Source organism: Sipha flava, unplaced genomic scaffold, assembly GCF_003268045.1.
Source record: "Sipha flava isolate LNK unplaced genomic scaffold, YSA_version1 76_pilon_pilon, whole genome shotgun sequence".
NCBI classification, from domain to species: domain Eukaryota; kingdom Metazoa; phylum Arthropoda; class Insecta; order Hemiptera; family Aphididae; genus Sipha; species Sipha flava.
The window spans coordinates 477,363-493,361 of NW_020273616.1; the positions used below are offsets into that span (position 1 = coordinate 477,363).

At 26.2% G+C, this 15,999-nt stretch overlaps 1 protein-coding gene across 1 annotated transcript in view; it reads right to left on the reverse strand.

Moving 5' to 3' along the window:
• LOC112692674 (A disintegrin and metalloproteinase with thrombospondin motifs 9-like) overlaps positions 1-14,888 on the reverse strand; it is an 85,616-nt gene extending 70,728 nt beyond the window's left edge. Inside the window, exon 1 of the mRNA XM_025567412.1 lies at positions 14,324-14,888. Within this exon, the coding sequence (XP_025423197.1) occupies positions 14,324-14,528 (205 nt within the window). The 5' untranslated portion in view covers positions 14,529-14,888. The remainder of the gene's footprint in view (positions 1-14,323) is intronic.
• Between the last annotated feature and the right edge of the window lie 1,111 nt (positions 14,889-15,999).

Consider the following 15,999-nt stretch of genomic DNA (forward strand, 5'->3'; position numbering starts at 1 on the left):
ATCAAAAACTTTTTTCATTCGTTTTAAGCCTTAATTTTATTTGTAATCAATTCGAATTTGTTCAAGCAGTCTTTAAAAATAGCATAGGTACCTACACCGTTGTTGTTAACTTAAATTACTACTGTTCGTTACTTACGTTAATAATTACACGTGTATGTACAATTATTATTGACGCAATATTGCTTTGATTATAAATTCATATAAAACCTATGCGGAAAAAAAATTTAGAAACAGTTCATAGATTATAAGTATAATAGCTATAATATAATAATATAATAGCTCGTATTTCAAAATTCCTAAGATTCATTTATTATTTTACGTAAATACATACTTGAACGATTGTTAATTTTTGAAGAACAATACTTTTTTTTAAAAAAAATGTATTAACTATAATAAACATATTGTTCATTATTTATTATTGATTTATACATGATACAGTTAATCTACGTGTACATATAGAATTTATGTTAGAATTTTAAGTTAATACATAATAGTATTAAAATAATTGTTATTATTAATACAAATTACTAGATTACGATTTTGATATTCGTTTACTTCTAAATAATTTTTTTTTTTTTTTAATTTAATAGGTAAATACTTAATTTTTTCAGGGCATACTAAATGTACTATACTAAATATTTAATTTATTTTATAAAGAATCGTATTGTCGTATACATTTATTAACAAGGAAAATACTATAATATTGACTTGATTGATTTACAATATCGCTTCCGTCAAAAACGTACTGACAATTATATCACTTCCGTGTACGAAAAGTTCTGATGATGTATTTAATAAAGACGCATATTATGCGAAGACGTTATGGAGCAATTATAACTCAGGGGTTTTTAATTTTTGATGGTGATTGATATTTGTAGGTATTTTTAAGTTATAATATTTTTGTCGACGTGTTACACACATTGGCATGTAATTAGCGCGTATTCATATTTATGAACCTTTATGATTGTACTAATACTCTTCTCAGGGCTAATAATATACTAGCTAGCTGTCGAATTCAAATAACAGTAAATTCAATACGCCAATGTGTGTTATTTTAGTTTGAAAAGAATAAAGTAAATGATAATAACACGACGAAAGGGTAAAACAATTATGTAACTATTACACATTTCACACAAGCTTATAATTTTTTAATAAATACGTACAGTATAAAAAATTTGATTTATCATATTACATATTTGTTAATGATCTCATAATAATCGCAAAATTAAGAAAAAATAATTTTTTTTTTGGGGTGAAGAAAATTTGTTGTCTATACGAATTGTACATGTAATTGTTTTCAACTATAGTCTTTTTTTTTTCCAGCTGATTATATGATCTTTATCTTTAGAATTAAGAAATATTCAAGAATGTATGATATTAATTCTAAATAAATCAGTATTTTCATTTTATTTTTAATTATATCAGCTCTGAGTTCAGTTATTACAATCTAGTTTTTAAATTCCGATATAAAAATTAATTATTAATTAAATTATTTCATATTATATTTAATAACAAGCAATATATATAGTTTTTCGGTTTTGATATCATTCTTAACCCAGTTTAATCCACGAATCTTTCTACTCTTGACCTTATTGATAACTATCTAAGGATGAATCCCATAAAATAGTGTGCAAATTGTGATTAAATCGGTAATTATTTTTCTACTCCATAATTTTAATACTATATTCAGAGTAATATTGAAATGCTAGCCATATTTTATCTATTGAGCAATTATCATGCATTTGTTTATTCATTGCCTCATGGATCATTAGATCTCAATCAACAGTGTACATCAAAATCATATTTTGATTCGTAATGAACTACGCATATTTATATTATACAGCATACTATGTAACAACATGCTACGTTAATAATAAACAAATAAAAAATAACCACATATTTCAAAACTACTGGTTTTGAACAAAAAATTCATAATACTTAATCATGCTTACATTATTAAAAACTCATACTTATTCATTTTTATTTTAAAGATTTAGTTAATTCTACAATAATATAATTAATTCGAGTTATAAAATATAATTATAGATAAAATGCACAAATAATTTTGTAATTAAGGAAAATAAGATAGTTCAATTTGGAGTAATAAGCTTATTTTACATATCTTGGAATTTATCAAGATTCCAACAAATAACATTTTTATTTTTCGCAATAAAAATATTAAATTATTTCCTAAATAATATATATAATAATAAAGTATTATTTATTCATTCTTAAAACATTGAGCAATTGTCTTATTAAATCAACATTTTATTTTTTATTTTTTTATATCTTTTTGTCTTTGTTAAACTTATTATAGCAAAGCAATTAAGTGATTATAATAAGATCAATACATATAAGAAAACAAACTAGTTAAATTCTATTTGAATTGAGAAGCCAGAGGAATTTATGAATTTGATAATGGAACAGATGACAGAAGTGATTAGTGTTGGGAGTGATATAACCAAAAAAAAAAATAGAAAAGATAAAAGCAGTTGTCGACTAGGGAAAAGAAAAGGACATTGGAAAATAATATGGTAGAAGTCGCAGACGGTCTCATCGTGTTGTCGTATACATAGTGGAGAAGAGTTAAGTGAGAGCGTAAAGACATGATAAGGAAGAAGACTGTGGCCCATTAGAAGGTGGATATCAACATTTTAAGAACCTTTTTTTTAATGAATTTCGATCAACTTTAAGTTATTGATTGTCTAACTTTACTATAATAGAAAAAAAATTTCTCATGAATTAACACGAAACGTTTTTTTATCTAATCAATAAATGATAAAATATTGTAATAATCTATGCAAATTTTTCTATTTTAAAACTTGTATGTATTGAATAACGTATCGATATCAAGTAAAGGTAAACAAATTAAATTATTTTTTTAATAATTTACTATGAAACATGTACATAATTTTGTTGACATAAATGTTATATTAAATATGTTGATTAAAATAAGTGCAACATATAGGTATAACATAATGGGCACATTAAATAATTCGTTATGTACTCGTATGTGTGACTTGCATATATGTATTACGGATTAATACATTTCCTTAGCAGCTTATCATACATGTCATTTTTATTTAAAGTATCTATTTATGAAATGATTCAAATTAGTTATACTCTAAACTGAAGTCAACAAAGTGAAAAGTTTTTAATTCGTTAATTAAATCAAAATTGTATCCAAAAACAAAAAAAAAAATAGCAAAACCATTACTTTCTGATATAAATAATTTTTGCTTGGTTAAAATCAATCAACTGTTCAACAGATACAAAAACATTTTACAACCATTCAAACTGATTTCGGGTAACTTTAATATCGCAAATAAAATTTATTAGTTCAGTTTTATTAATTGTTACTTACATGTTTGTATTCATCAAAGTAAACAAAAATGTCCTTGATGTTTTCATTTTCAGTAAAGAAAACCGTATTTTCATTCTATTTGAGTACAATTTTTATAACATTAGCTCTTCAAATAAAGATACGAATTGTTAATATTCAGTATTATACTCGTAGTACCGAATGTTATTAATATATTAATTATATAAGAGAAGGCCAAAGGAGTATGAGTTATATTAGGAATAAGAATTATTTGATTATTTTTATTTTTTTAGTTAAACATTATGTATATATTATAACTTTATTAAAATTATTAGAATAAGCAAAAAACATTACGCATATTTTAAAATACATAATATACATGAAATTAGATTTTAAATGTTAAATTCATTTTAAGAATTTTATTAAATGCTCAATTCATGTAATAGATCACCAATAAATAATTATCTTAAGGTAGAAAAATAAAGAATTGTAGGAAAAAACATTGTACAAGTACACCTTATATACTTCATATTATATAAGTTCTAGAGTCAAAGTACATCCACTACAACTATATAGTACAACTTCACTGTTATGGATGTGTATATCAACTGTATATATATATATATATATAAATATATAACCGAAAATGAGAATATTTGTTACAGTTTTCCTCTGAAACTATTTATCATCTAATAGTTTCATGATTTTTTAACTTGTATAGAACATAACGGAAAAATAATGGACAATTTTGTTTGTCAAGATATGTTATATCCTCAATAATATCACATGTAAATGATTATAGTATAAATTAATAAAAATAAATATGATTACAGTACATTATGATACTTTCTTTTCAAACTAGATATTTATGTTTTATATCGAAATAGTATTATCTCTAATCATTTTGCATTGCAATATATGATGGTGAAATACTTCCCAGACGAAGCCGGGTAAACCTTATTATATAGATACCGGGAAATTTTTAGAAAACATCTAGAAATAATCATTAAACAAACAAAATGTAATATTGGTTAAAAAATAATAGCGACTTCTGATAATTAAAAGTACATGGTGGTGATAGTTATTAAATGCATTCAATTAAAAATCATTTCTATGAAAACAGATCGCGTCGGTCTCACCTCATACAACCGCAAGTGAGAATAATTTTAATTTCTCGAATTGTTGACTTCATGATTTATGTTACGTTCTTTCAACGGTCTTCTACCAGGAACATAATACATATTTTACATCTTAAAAATATTATATTTCTCTTGTCCGTGCATCATCTTCATCAGTGCATAGGGTAAACTTATATCCGTTTGTTTATTACCGCCGTGTTGCATTATACCTCGAACAATTAATGTGAAACCTGTTGTTTTTTCTGTACAGCTCCCGCTGTTTATATATATATTTTTTTTAGTTTTTCATTATTTTCGGTCCATTTTATATTGTTGACCATTAATCATTGACGTGGACAAATTATGAGTCGTATATATTAAATAATAACAGTTGTACACACTAAAATTACCAAGGGTTTACAGCTAGACCGTAATCTGATATTCAATTATTTTTTATATACAACCAACCGTATACGTTAGAAACAATAATTAATATTCGTCTACCACATAGATGGTATTATTTTATATTTTTTTAACATTTAATACCAATGGATATATTGATAAGACAGGTAGTTTTGTGCCTCTTTCTATTTTACATAATAATGGTTACTATTTATTTTTAAATTATTTTTAGAAAACTATTGTACTATTCGTTTATAATTTATTATAAATAGTATTATAATAGTATATAAATCAATGATTCTACTTGTGTTTTGCTAAACCATGTGTCATGAAATGTATAGACCTACACGAATACACTTTCCAACATAATATTTTTAACAAGAAATAATCCAGGTCATTTCAGCAACATTATTACTTTTTAATAATCACGTAATTCTTAATTAATATAAAATGCATACAGAAACTTTCAGTTGAAAATCAAGATTTTTTTTTATCTTAAAAGTTATTATAATTTTAATATTTTTCAATGTCAAATCTTAAAAAAAGTTAAAATTCGAATAGGATTTAGGAAAACTAGAACTTTTTTTGGGGAACATAATGTTGCTTTGTATTTCTGTCATTGTAAATAAATAAATTTTCGAATTAAAAAAATGAAACCTAAAATTGAATACATTACATAAGGCATTAATGTAAATATTATTTAAAATTAAATAAATCATACCTAGGTACTTATGAATTTTGGTATAAATATGACATGTTATTATATAATCAGATGCTTATTGTCTTATAGTAATAAAATCTTTTCTACAATTTATGTGCATATTCTTGTTTGATATTTATTTAATGAAAATTGATATTTATTAAAATCAAGCTCGAAATTAGTATTTAATTTTGGGTAGTTTATTGGTACTTTATTATTAAGTATTTCTACACAATATATAATATAATATTATATATGCATTAATAATGTCAATTAAAATAACATAAGTGAAACAATTATTGTTTAAATTCTATATAAATTTATATATAAATATATATATATATATATATATATTAGTAATAATGTACTATGATTAGTTTAAACCAAACAAATTATAATAAATGTTATATATGAAACATTTTGAAAACTCGAGAAAAGTTTCGTTATTCATTAATAATGACTTAAAATTAATTAAGTATGAGGTTATTATTAATAAGGTTTGAATACTGAACGAATCCATTAACAATTATTAGAGACAAAATATGAATTAATTATTTGTTTTTTTTTAAGAATTCGTTTTATTATTTTTAAATGCTTTTATCACATTTTAATTTTTTGTTTTTTTTTGCCGTATATTTTTTAATTTATTTATTATTTACTTTGTAAAAAAGAAAATATATTTCATCTACGATTGATCACAATGGCGTATTTACAGGGCCAGTTGGTGATATGAGGGCTATTTTCTCACTTCTGAGAAGTTTTTAAAATTATATCATATGTATATAATCGTCAATTTTTAGGATTTATTTAAAAATAAAATAATTAAAACGAGGTTTTTATAATGCATTCTGTGCCAAAATGTTTATATATGTTTTGAATAAATGTATACATATATGTGTATCTACTTTATATTATATATTATATATATCCTATTTAATTATTTCTCCCTTTTTTTGTGAAAAATGTATATAAATGCTACCGACTATTTATTTGAATATAATTCTAAATACATTTTCCTTTTAATTGTATACATAGTTCACATGATTATGAGTCGATACACTGTACAAATAAAAATAATTGGGGTTAGTTAAAAGTTTATTTTCAATGCCACTATTGAAAAATATACCATACATCACCATTATTGAGCTTTACTTTACATTACACATCGTATAATAAAACTGATTGAATTTACACCGACAATAGACAAATTTCTTGTTGATGAAATGTACCGTGTTCAGGTCAAATATAAACAATTTGCATTATGTTACTTTCTGTTGAGTTTTTTTGTGCATATTCTAGTCGAAAATATTTAATATGTAGTGTTTAACTGTATTTTTGATGTTTGAATTAATAATTTTGATATTTTAGAGTTCTTAGATCTGTATTTAAAAATGCTTGATTATTCATAGCGATAAAATAAAAGGGCAATAAATACAAGAATACTTTTATTTAATCGTTATGAATAATTAAGTATCTTTAAAAATAACTGCGGGTAAAATTAAATTAAACATAAAAATTATTGTCTGTTTACAATAAATTGGAACATGCCTAATAAAAGAAATAAAGATACAGCAAGAAATGGAGGTATCCTCAATTGCATGTTTTTAAATTTGTAACTCATAATATTCATTCATATTCAAGCTCAGATTAAGGAACCAGGGAAAGCTATGGTCACCGGGCCTCGGTATTTGGAATTTATTTAGGGGTCTTACATTTTTCTATTACATTGTATAAATCACCTAAAAAAAAAAAATCGATGATAATGATATACAGTATACTACTATAATATATGTGTATAATACCTTAGTACATAGTCGTATATTGTCACATAACTCATCAGTAAATAATCTATAAATATATAATATTTAATTTTTTTTTTCGTTTACGGGCCTCGTTTAAAACATTGGCTTCCTGCCCCAAAATGTCTTAATCCGAGTTTGTTCATATTTCATAGTGATTTTAAGAGTGTATAAGTTAATTAACTAGACATTGTAGTAAATAATTAATTAACATCTTCCCTATAATCCTATATGTATGATCACCATAATTAGTATCTATTTATGTATTATATAATTAATTATTAGAATATTAATATTTTGAACATCCAACGGAAAATTTAAAAAATTAACATAATACTTTCTGCTCTTATTATTATTAAATTATGCGTACATTATAATTATTATGCTTATATTATTTTTCATTGAAATCTTATACGAACATATGAATGGTGTTCAATGTCAATACGTTTATATTGTGTAGGTATGTATTATAAATAAAAACCGAATTGAATATATTGAAATAAAAAATGCCTATATTTAAGGGTCTATATTTATGATGATTAAAAAATAGAAACATGTATATAATATATTTTTACTGACCATCTATATTTAATAAAATATAATAATTTTAATCAATAAATCAAGTTGGGAATATAACTTTGACTAAAAAAGAGAAAATATCCAATGATATTATTATATGTAAAAAAAAAAAAAATAAATAAATAAATAATGATTGATCTATGATCCAGGTTCGAATTGTTAAATACAATTAGTTCAACGAGTTTCTCGTTTCTGGGTCATATAATTATAATATATAACTATATTATAGTTCATAGTTGACGAGTTGTATCTACTTGTTATATCAAAAAAGGACTGATCAAATGTTAGTGGATTAAAACAATTTTGTAACTTTATACGGAAGCGTTTGTACAGTTATTCGGAAGCATGTTTCGAGATCGTCATAGTTATAATATAAAGGTTTTTGTGATGTGTTAAGTTACAAAAAAGACATGAAGCGTTTTGAGAGACATTGGCTAAAAATAAAAATATTTTTCAGTGTTTGAATTTCTACATTCATACCAAAATTGGATACCATATGTAGGCACACTCGAATCGCCTCCAGTCTGATATTCAAATTTCCATCAATAGTTTTTTTTATGTTATTTCAATCACACACAATCCTACACCAGGCACTTAAATAATTTGAATTCAAATTACCTCCGATGAATACATTAGATCGATTTTTTAAAAAATTAACAAAATTCATTTCTGGTTAGAATATTAGCTTGAACTTCAAACATTGATTTCATAATCGAAGAGATTATCCATATTAACATTTGAATCGCTAAAAAGAGTATAAAATCAATCTGCGTTCTTTTTTTGTGAATAAAGAATTATTTTTAAACTGAGGGAAGGAAATCGGAGTTAAATTATTTTGATTTTGGAAAACTATTATCATATTAATTAACTAAATGTAATTCATGTAGTTTGTAATAATTACACTCTGAGGCTCAATGTAATTTTAATAAGCTCGAAAGTGTACAATACATATTTAAGTTAAATACATAATAAATTACTCGTACGTCTAGAAATATCGAAAATATTGAATTTAATTCATCACTAAATTCTTGATAATTTCATATATTTCATGCTCTTTATTCACCTATTCGTATATAGGTAAAAATAATTGGTGACCAAGATATGTATAGAAAAGGCTAGTGTCTTTTAACTTTATTTAGCGCTACTCAAAAGCCAAAAAAGTCTTCTGAATTTTTTTTATGAAATTTGGAAAACACTAAATTAATAAACCAATTTAATATAATTCCAATTGCAATTACAATTATTCTAAAGTAATAAACCCTTTTTAATCTTTGTATAGGTAAAACTTTCAAATTTGAAATTTTATCGATTTAAATGAAATTAATTACAATAGCCAATAAAATTGGTTTTTCTATGGGTAGTTAGCGTACGTCTCCATGCTTGAATACTTCTTATCAATTGTCAGTGCAATATACTTCAAATCGTTTATGGTTGACGTTGTCGTATAATATAATATATACTTAAAATTTAAATTAAAAAGTCAAAAATATCATTCTTTCGACCGTAACTCTGTCAACCAATAATTACATATATGTACTATTATACAAGTGTGCGCACTACTTATAGTATAACGGTTGCTCCGTCAATGAAGCTGTTAACGATGTTTCTAAATTACGATCAAAACGTATTCCCAGATTGCGCCCACGAAAAATATTAAATCAAGTGCACATGTATATGTATACCTGGTACGCAATGTAAATCTGTTCGAAACTATAATATCAATTGTTATTGTTTTCTCAACGAGTTTATATGATTTTCCATTCAGATCGTGACGGTATAATATTAATAATGATAATGTGATTTATGCGGAAAAAAAAAGTCACCGCAAATCGCATTGGTACGCACAACATAATATTAATATACGTTTGAGGCCGTTGGCCAGCGGCGGCTATCTGCTGACCACGCGTATGTTGACAGTTGCGTCTTATGAATAAACGCATCGTGGATATATGATGCGTTCCCTACTTAACGTCGTCAAGTTGTCGCACTCGTGTGTGTAGTCCACACTATACAATATTATAGACATTACACATTAGTATATAATAGTTACTCGTCCGGTGAACGTATTTCTCACACGCAACACTTCTACCGTTCGATACACAATGCAATGCGTAATTATAATTGACATAGTGTTACATTATGATGGAAAAAAGGAGAAAAAAAATAGAAAAAGGAAAATCCTCTTATACGTGCACGGTTACCATACGAGTGGAGCCGGGTATTACCGACGTCTGGTCGTAGGCATCTTATTTCAGGGTGGATAAAAAAACAAATAAAAATAAAACACGTACACCTACTGCTTCTTTTAAAGAAGACACCGTAATACAATTCCGAAATAAACGCTCATGAATAAATATATAAATAACGTATCAAATTAATTATTTTGATAAAAGGTTATTTAATTTTTATAAGTGGTGGCTACCGAAGATGATGAACTAAATATTATTATTTCTTTAATTATTAAAAGTTAAGAGCGACTGTGGATGTGCTGTTAACAATAGATAAACATATATTTTTCTAGTTGAATACCATGAATTCACATATTACGTGTACAACATGGTTACTATCACTACCAAAAATTTTTACGAATTTATTATTTTTATAATATTAAATTTTATAAAATTTATTTAAAAAAAAATCTATATATATATATATACATTAAACTACAAAGAAATATGTAAACATTATTTTTAAATCGTTATAAGGTATTTATGTAAAAAATTCATGATTTATCTATTAAATTGTTGTCCGTCAGTTTTAAATTTCCATAATATAAATTATAAATAATGACATAATTATACGAATTCATGATAATTTTTATTTGTAAATTAAAGTTACTAAATTATAATAAAACTAGTTTTTACCATTAAAATTTAATGGATAACACATTCGAACTTAAAGTTTTAATATTATATCAACAATACTATATAGTTAATGATCAAATTCAAATATTCATTTTAAAATAAATTGACATTGAAATACCATAATTATAATTTTTTTCGTTTTGCTATAATGCTTAAAATTAGAAATTTCTATGCATAATTATCTTAATGATATAATGAATACTTTAAATATTCATATGTAAGTATATGGAATATTTATAAAATTTACCTATGAATAGTTAAATTAAAAACATATGTCATCTCACTTTCTTTTGCTTTTCAATTTCGATATAAAACATACAGAACGAGACGTACACTTGCCACAACGTGTCGTATTGAATGAACGCGGTTTGTTTAGTGAGCAATATTTTAGCAACCGTACAGGCCACGCCTACGTCTCCTGAGTGTCTCTGAAGACTACATTTTATATCGGGTGGTTTTAACAAAATTTAAATTAATTTGTTGATGTAATATGATTTTGAAAATATATTTCGAAAAAAGAAATATTTACATATTACAAAATATGAATTGAACAACGTGTTTTGACAATAATTATTGTAAGTATAATATATAATATGTAGATATTATATACTGTATATATTGTATATACATGTAAATGTAGTTTACTATAATGTATGAGAATAATACATTAATAGAAAATTTAATTAAAATTAAAAAATATTAAATGGTTAATATTTATAAGAATATATATTGTAATTGATTTATAATGAATATTAATACATTTCTGAAAAAAAAATGTGTCGGCAATAATTTAGCATGGAACTAATGTGATGAAATATACAGGTAAGTACTCGTAGATTTTAAAATCATAAATCTTAAATTATAATAAAACTAATTTTATTTGTAAATTTTCGTTAGGTTAACTCGTACTTATTTCTTCTTTTAAAATAGTAATAATCTAACTAAAACATTTTCACAACATATAAATAGGCAAGTATAACATAAATTATAAATGATTATTTAAATAACAGTAACTATGGATAGAAATATTATAACTTATAAAGTAAAAAGAGAAATTAAGGTGACCAAAATATATAATATGATAATACAGCTGAGTTTTAAATATTTTATAGTTAATTACAATAATAAAATACATTAATGATATTTAAAATTGTCAAATAATGTTAGTGAAAGGAAAATAATGAAAATAGTACATCAACATTTCATCGATAAAATGTCTGCAAGAAATGATTATGTATGGCTCATTGCCAGGATAAAAATACAACCACACTGAAAAGTTTCCGAATCGGTTTAGATATTATTTGCAATGCAAAAACGTCCATCGAGATTGTACAAAACAGCCCTATTTAATCATAATTAGGTACTCCTACTTGTCAAAAAATATTATTTAATACAATTATTATTACTATTAAAATAAGTACAAAAATAAACTTCTAAAACAACAGTTCTAATAAAATAAATAATAAATCGTGTTAAAATGTTAAACACACTTTTTTCCACATTAATAACCAATTTTTTTTATGGTAATCCAAAGATTTATACTTTAAGAGTTATGGTGTAAGGATGTATACATCTTTATTTTATTAAATGTTAATTAACAAAATGTACGTGTGTGTATGTGCATGGATTTGATATAAACATCTACGTTATATATTGTTAAAATCAAATATTTAATTATTAAAATAAAGTTAATATATATATAAAAAAAAGTTCATCTGTAAAATATTTGTCATAAATACATACGATAAACATAATATACTTTTGAATATTTTTATGGTAATTCTATTTAAAAATTTATTTGTAAAATATAATGCGATTTTAATTTTTATACTACTCAATAAAGTTGATATTAATTATCCTGATCAATAAAACGATTATTTCTTCAAAGTATAATGTATTATTCCTATACTTACTAATGTATTACCGTACATTTGCCGAATTAAATACTTATGAGCCTATTGTAATGATTTGTTTTTTCTTATTATCTTGTAGACCACTCATCCAATCATAACCGTCTCCATCCATCACGATTTTTTTAATGAATTTGTTGTATTATTAATCACAAAGCAAAATAATTTAACTAAAAAAAGCGGTTCAGTTAATCCTATATTATTATTTATGTAATTTAATAATTCAATCTTTATTTGTCACTTTTTCAATGATTTTAAGAGCGAAATTAATTCACATTTTTTTGGTGAACTGTATTTGATTATTTAAATGACAATGTTCAACAAATATATATGTAATATGTAATTATTCTAATCAATTATAAATATACTTTAGAACTTTATTACTTTAGTTTTTAATAGTTGGTTGCTAACGCTAAACTCGAGCCACACATATTATATAGGTCAGATCAAAACGTATTATGTAACTTAAATAAAGAATCCAAGAAGAAAATTATGTTTTTGGCAATTCTTTTTAAATAGTGTACTATTATAAATACAATAACAATATAATACAATATTTGACGAATATTGTTTACGTTACATACTTAATGAACTATTTAAACCTTCTTCAGAATTTCACGTAACTAAATAGCAAATACCTAATTGTCTATTTTTAAACTAATATTCGGATGGATAAATAATATTTTTATCGAAGCATAAAAAAATAATCATCACGATCAATAATATACTAATATTCAATATTATGTAAATGGCTAATTTTTTTTACATATGACAGTTATTTAACTTTTATTTTTCATCAAGTGGTACCTATAAATATACATTTTAACTATATATATAGAATAGAAAGATAATATTAAATTATACGCGTAAATCAGCTTTTTATTTCTTTTTAATCGAAGTTTAGTTTGCATTTATATTTATCTAAAAGAACGAACAAACTTCACATCTAATTTTTTCGTGGTATAAAGGTATTTTTTGGCACTGCAATTGGAAATTATGATAAATAATTAAATAATTTTCATTAAAAATTTCAATTTTTAAGCAGTATTTAATAGAATAATAATTTTTAATAATAACGCAAACCACCTGTATTATATAATATATTTCGTATAAATTTGTTTAAATTGAATGTTAATTTATCATATTAACTTTTGGATAAAATCAAATACACCTTTAAAATTATTTGACAGTCCCATGGACATCCAATCATAGTGAATCTATAAAATGTATACATTTTTTTACAATCCAGCGCGGAAGAATGTTTATTTTTTAAATAAATAATATTGTGATATACTGTAGTGAGTGGGCATGTGTAAAAAAAAATTATTGTGTTTTAAAAATTTTTTTTATTCACTATCCCGTGTTTTAATTATAACCAATACTCGGAAAAAATATTATTAAATATGCATAAAAATTAAAGTGCAATCGTAATCACAAAGAACAATATTTCAGTACACAATATTACTTTATTCGGATTTTTCGAAATTTTAATTTGGACGATATTCTAAACATGGTCGTGCTCGCAACATACCCCATGGGATACACACACACACACACACGTGAGCGCGCGCGCGCCACACACTACCCGGGCAAATGTCGCGTTGTCCTACGTGCATAGGAGGTACTCACCGGACCGCAAATTAAATCCAGCGACGAGTGCGGGTGCGGTGTCGTTAATTGACACAGTGGTGACCCGGTCAACAAGATATTTGGTGGACATCGTTTGGGAACCGATCACCGTTGCCCACGCGACGGTGGCCACGAAGACCGCGACGGACATGATGGCCAGCGTAGCGATCAGCGGCCACCTGCTGGCTACGCGCGACGAGCTCATGTACGGGACGCTGTCCGCAACGTATCCACGCGCGGGCGCGTACCCGTGTGCGACTCGTATGGGACTAGCAACGGGTCGCCGACGACGAGCGAATCGCTGCTGTCCACTGCCGGACGAAGGGAGCAAATGAAACGGTAAGAAAATTAATAAATAAATAGATAAAAAACGAGAACGAGAACGCGAAACAAACAGTGACGGGTAAGTGGGAGCGCACCGCACTCGGGGGAGGCAACGGTTTCGAATATGTCGGCGCGATGAGATTTTTCCGAGGGGAAACTTGTGCGCGCGGAGCGGCGCGTGCGTTTCACTAAGGGAGTTGGACCGGCGCGGACCGCGTGTACCACCGACTGGACGAGTCAGACGCGCCAGACCGCACGCTCTCGCGACGCCACGCAACGTACCCCCCACCAACGAGGACGCCAGACTGTCTAAATATCACACACGCACGATGACCCCCGGCGGCACACGCGGTACAAGTTCATTGCGAATCTTATCGTGTACGGCGCGCGCCGGTACGGGTTCGCCGTGTTCGCGGTGCATGCGATACGTACTAGTGCGCGAGCGAACGACGGCATGTAACGTTTTGGTTTTACTCTTCGCGTTACTGCTTTCCCGCCGAGCAGCCGCGTCGCGCTAACCAGCAAAGGGAACGAGTTCCAATTTTTATTGGACACATTAAATTATATCAATAATAAAAATAAAAGATACGTTCATAAAATTACGTAAAATCGGTTGGTTCGTGAATAAATGTTATTATCAATAAGGGCAGTATTCGGGACACAAGTTTCGTACGGGCACGAATATATATAGACTATGGACCCCTAAATTGAAGGTTCTGAATCCTTCGATCGTCAAATTTTTTCCTCAACACTTGATTAATACACAGAAAAATGTAAATAACAAATGATTTATAAATTTTTTTATTTTTATTCTTAATCTAGCCTCTGGTGGTATTCATTTTTTAATTTTTGACTGGTAAAGGCGAAACAGTTTTGATCGTGCAGATGCCTTTCTTATCCATGGATAGAACCGCCACTGAGTTATATGTAATACTGTCCCGTTTAGTCCTGACACGCAAAATAATTATAAATTTAATTTAATGATTAAAAATAATAATAATAATTTGGTTGTATTTAATTTATATATATATATATATATATAATATAATAGATCACTTTTATTTATTTATTATTAAATACAATTATACGTCTGTAATGGAAATAATATTTAGTTATTTTTTACTTAAAACATATACAAAATAAGTGTAAAAGAAGTTATAACCGGCTAGCAACAAAAACTACACTGACCTTGTATGTATGTAGTCATGACGGTATGTACCTAGGCAGACATACATTTGGTTCGTGTTTTTATCTATTTTCAAGAAAAAATAATTGTTTTTACCACAGGGTTCGACTTACTGACAATCGTCGACCAACGATTATTATGGTTTTAATAATTAGAAAATTATACA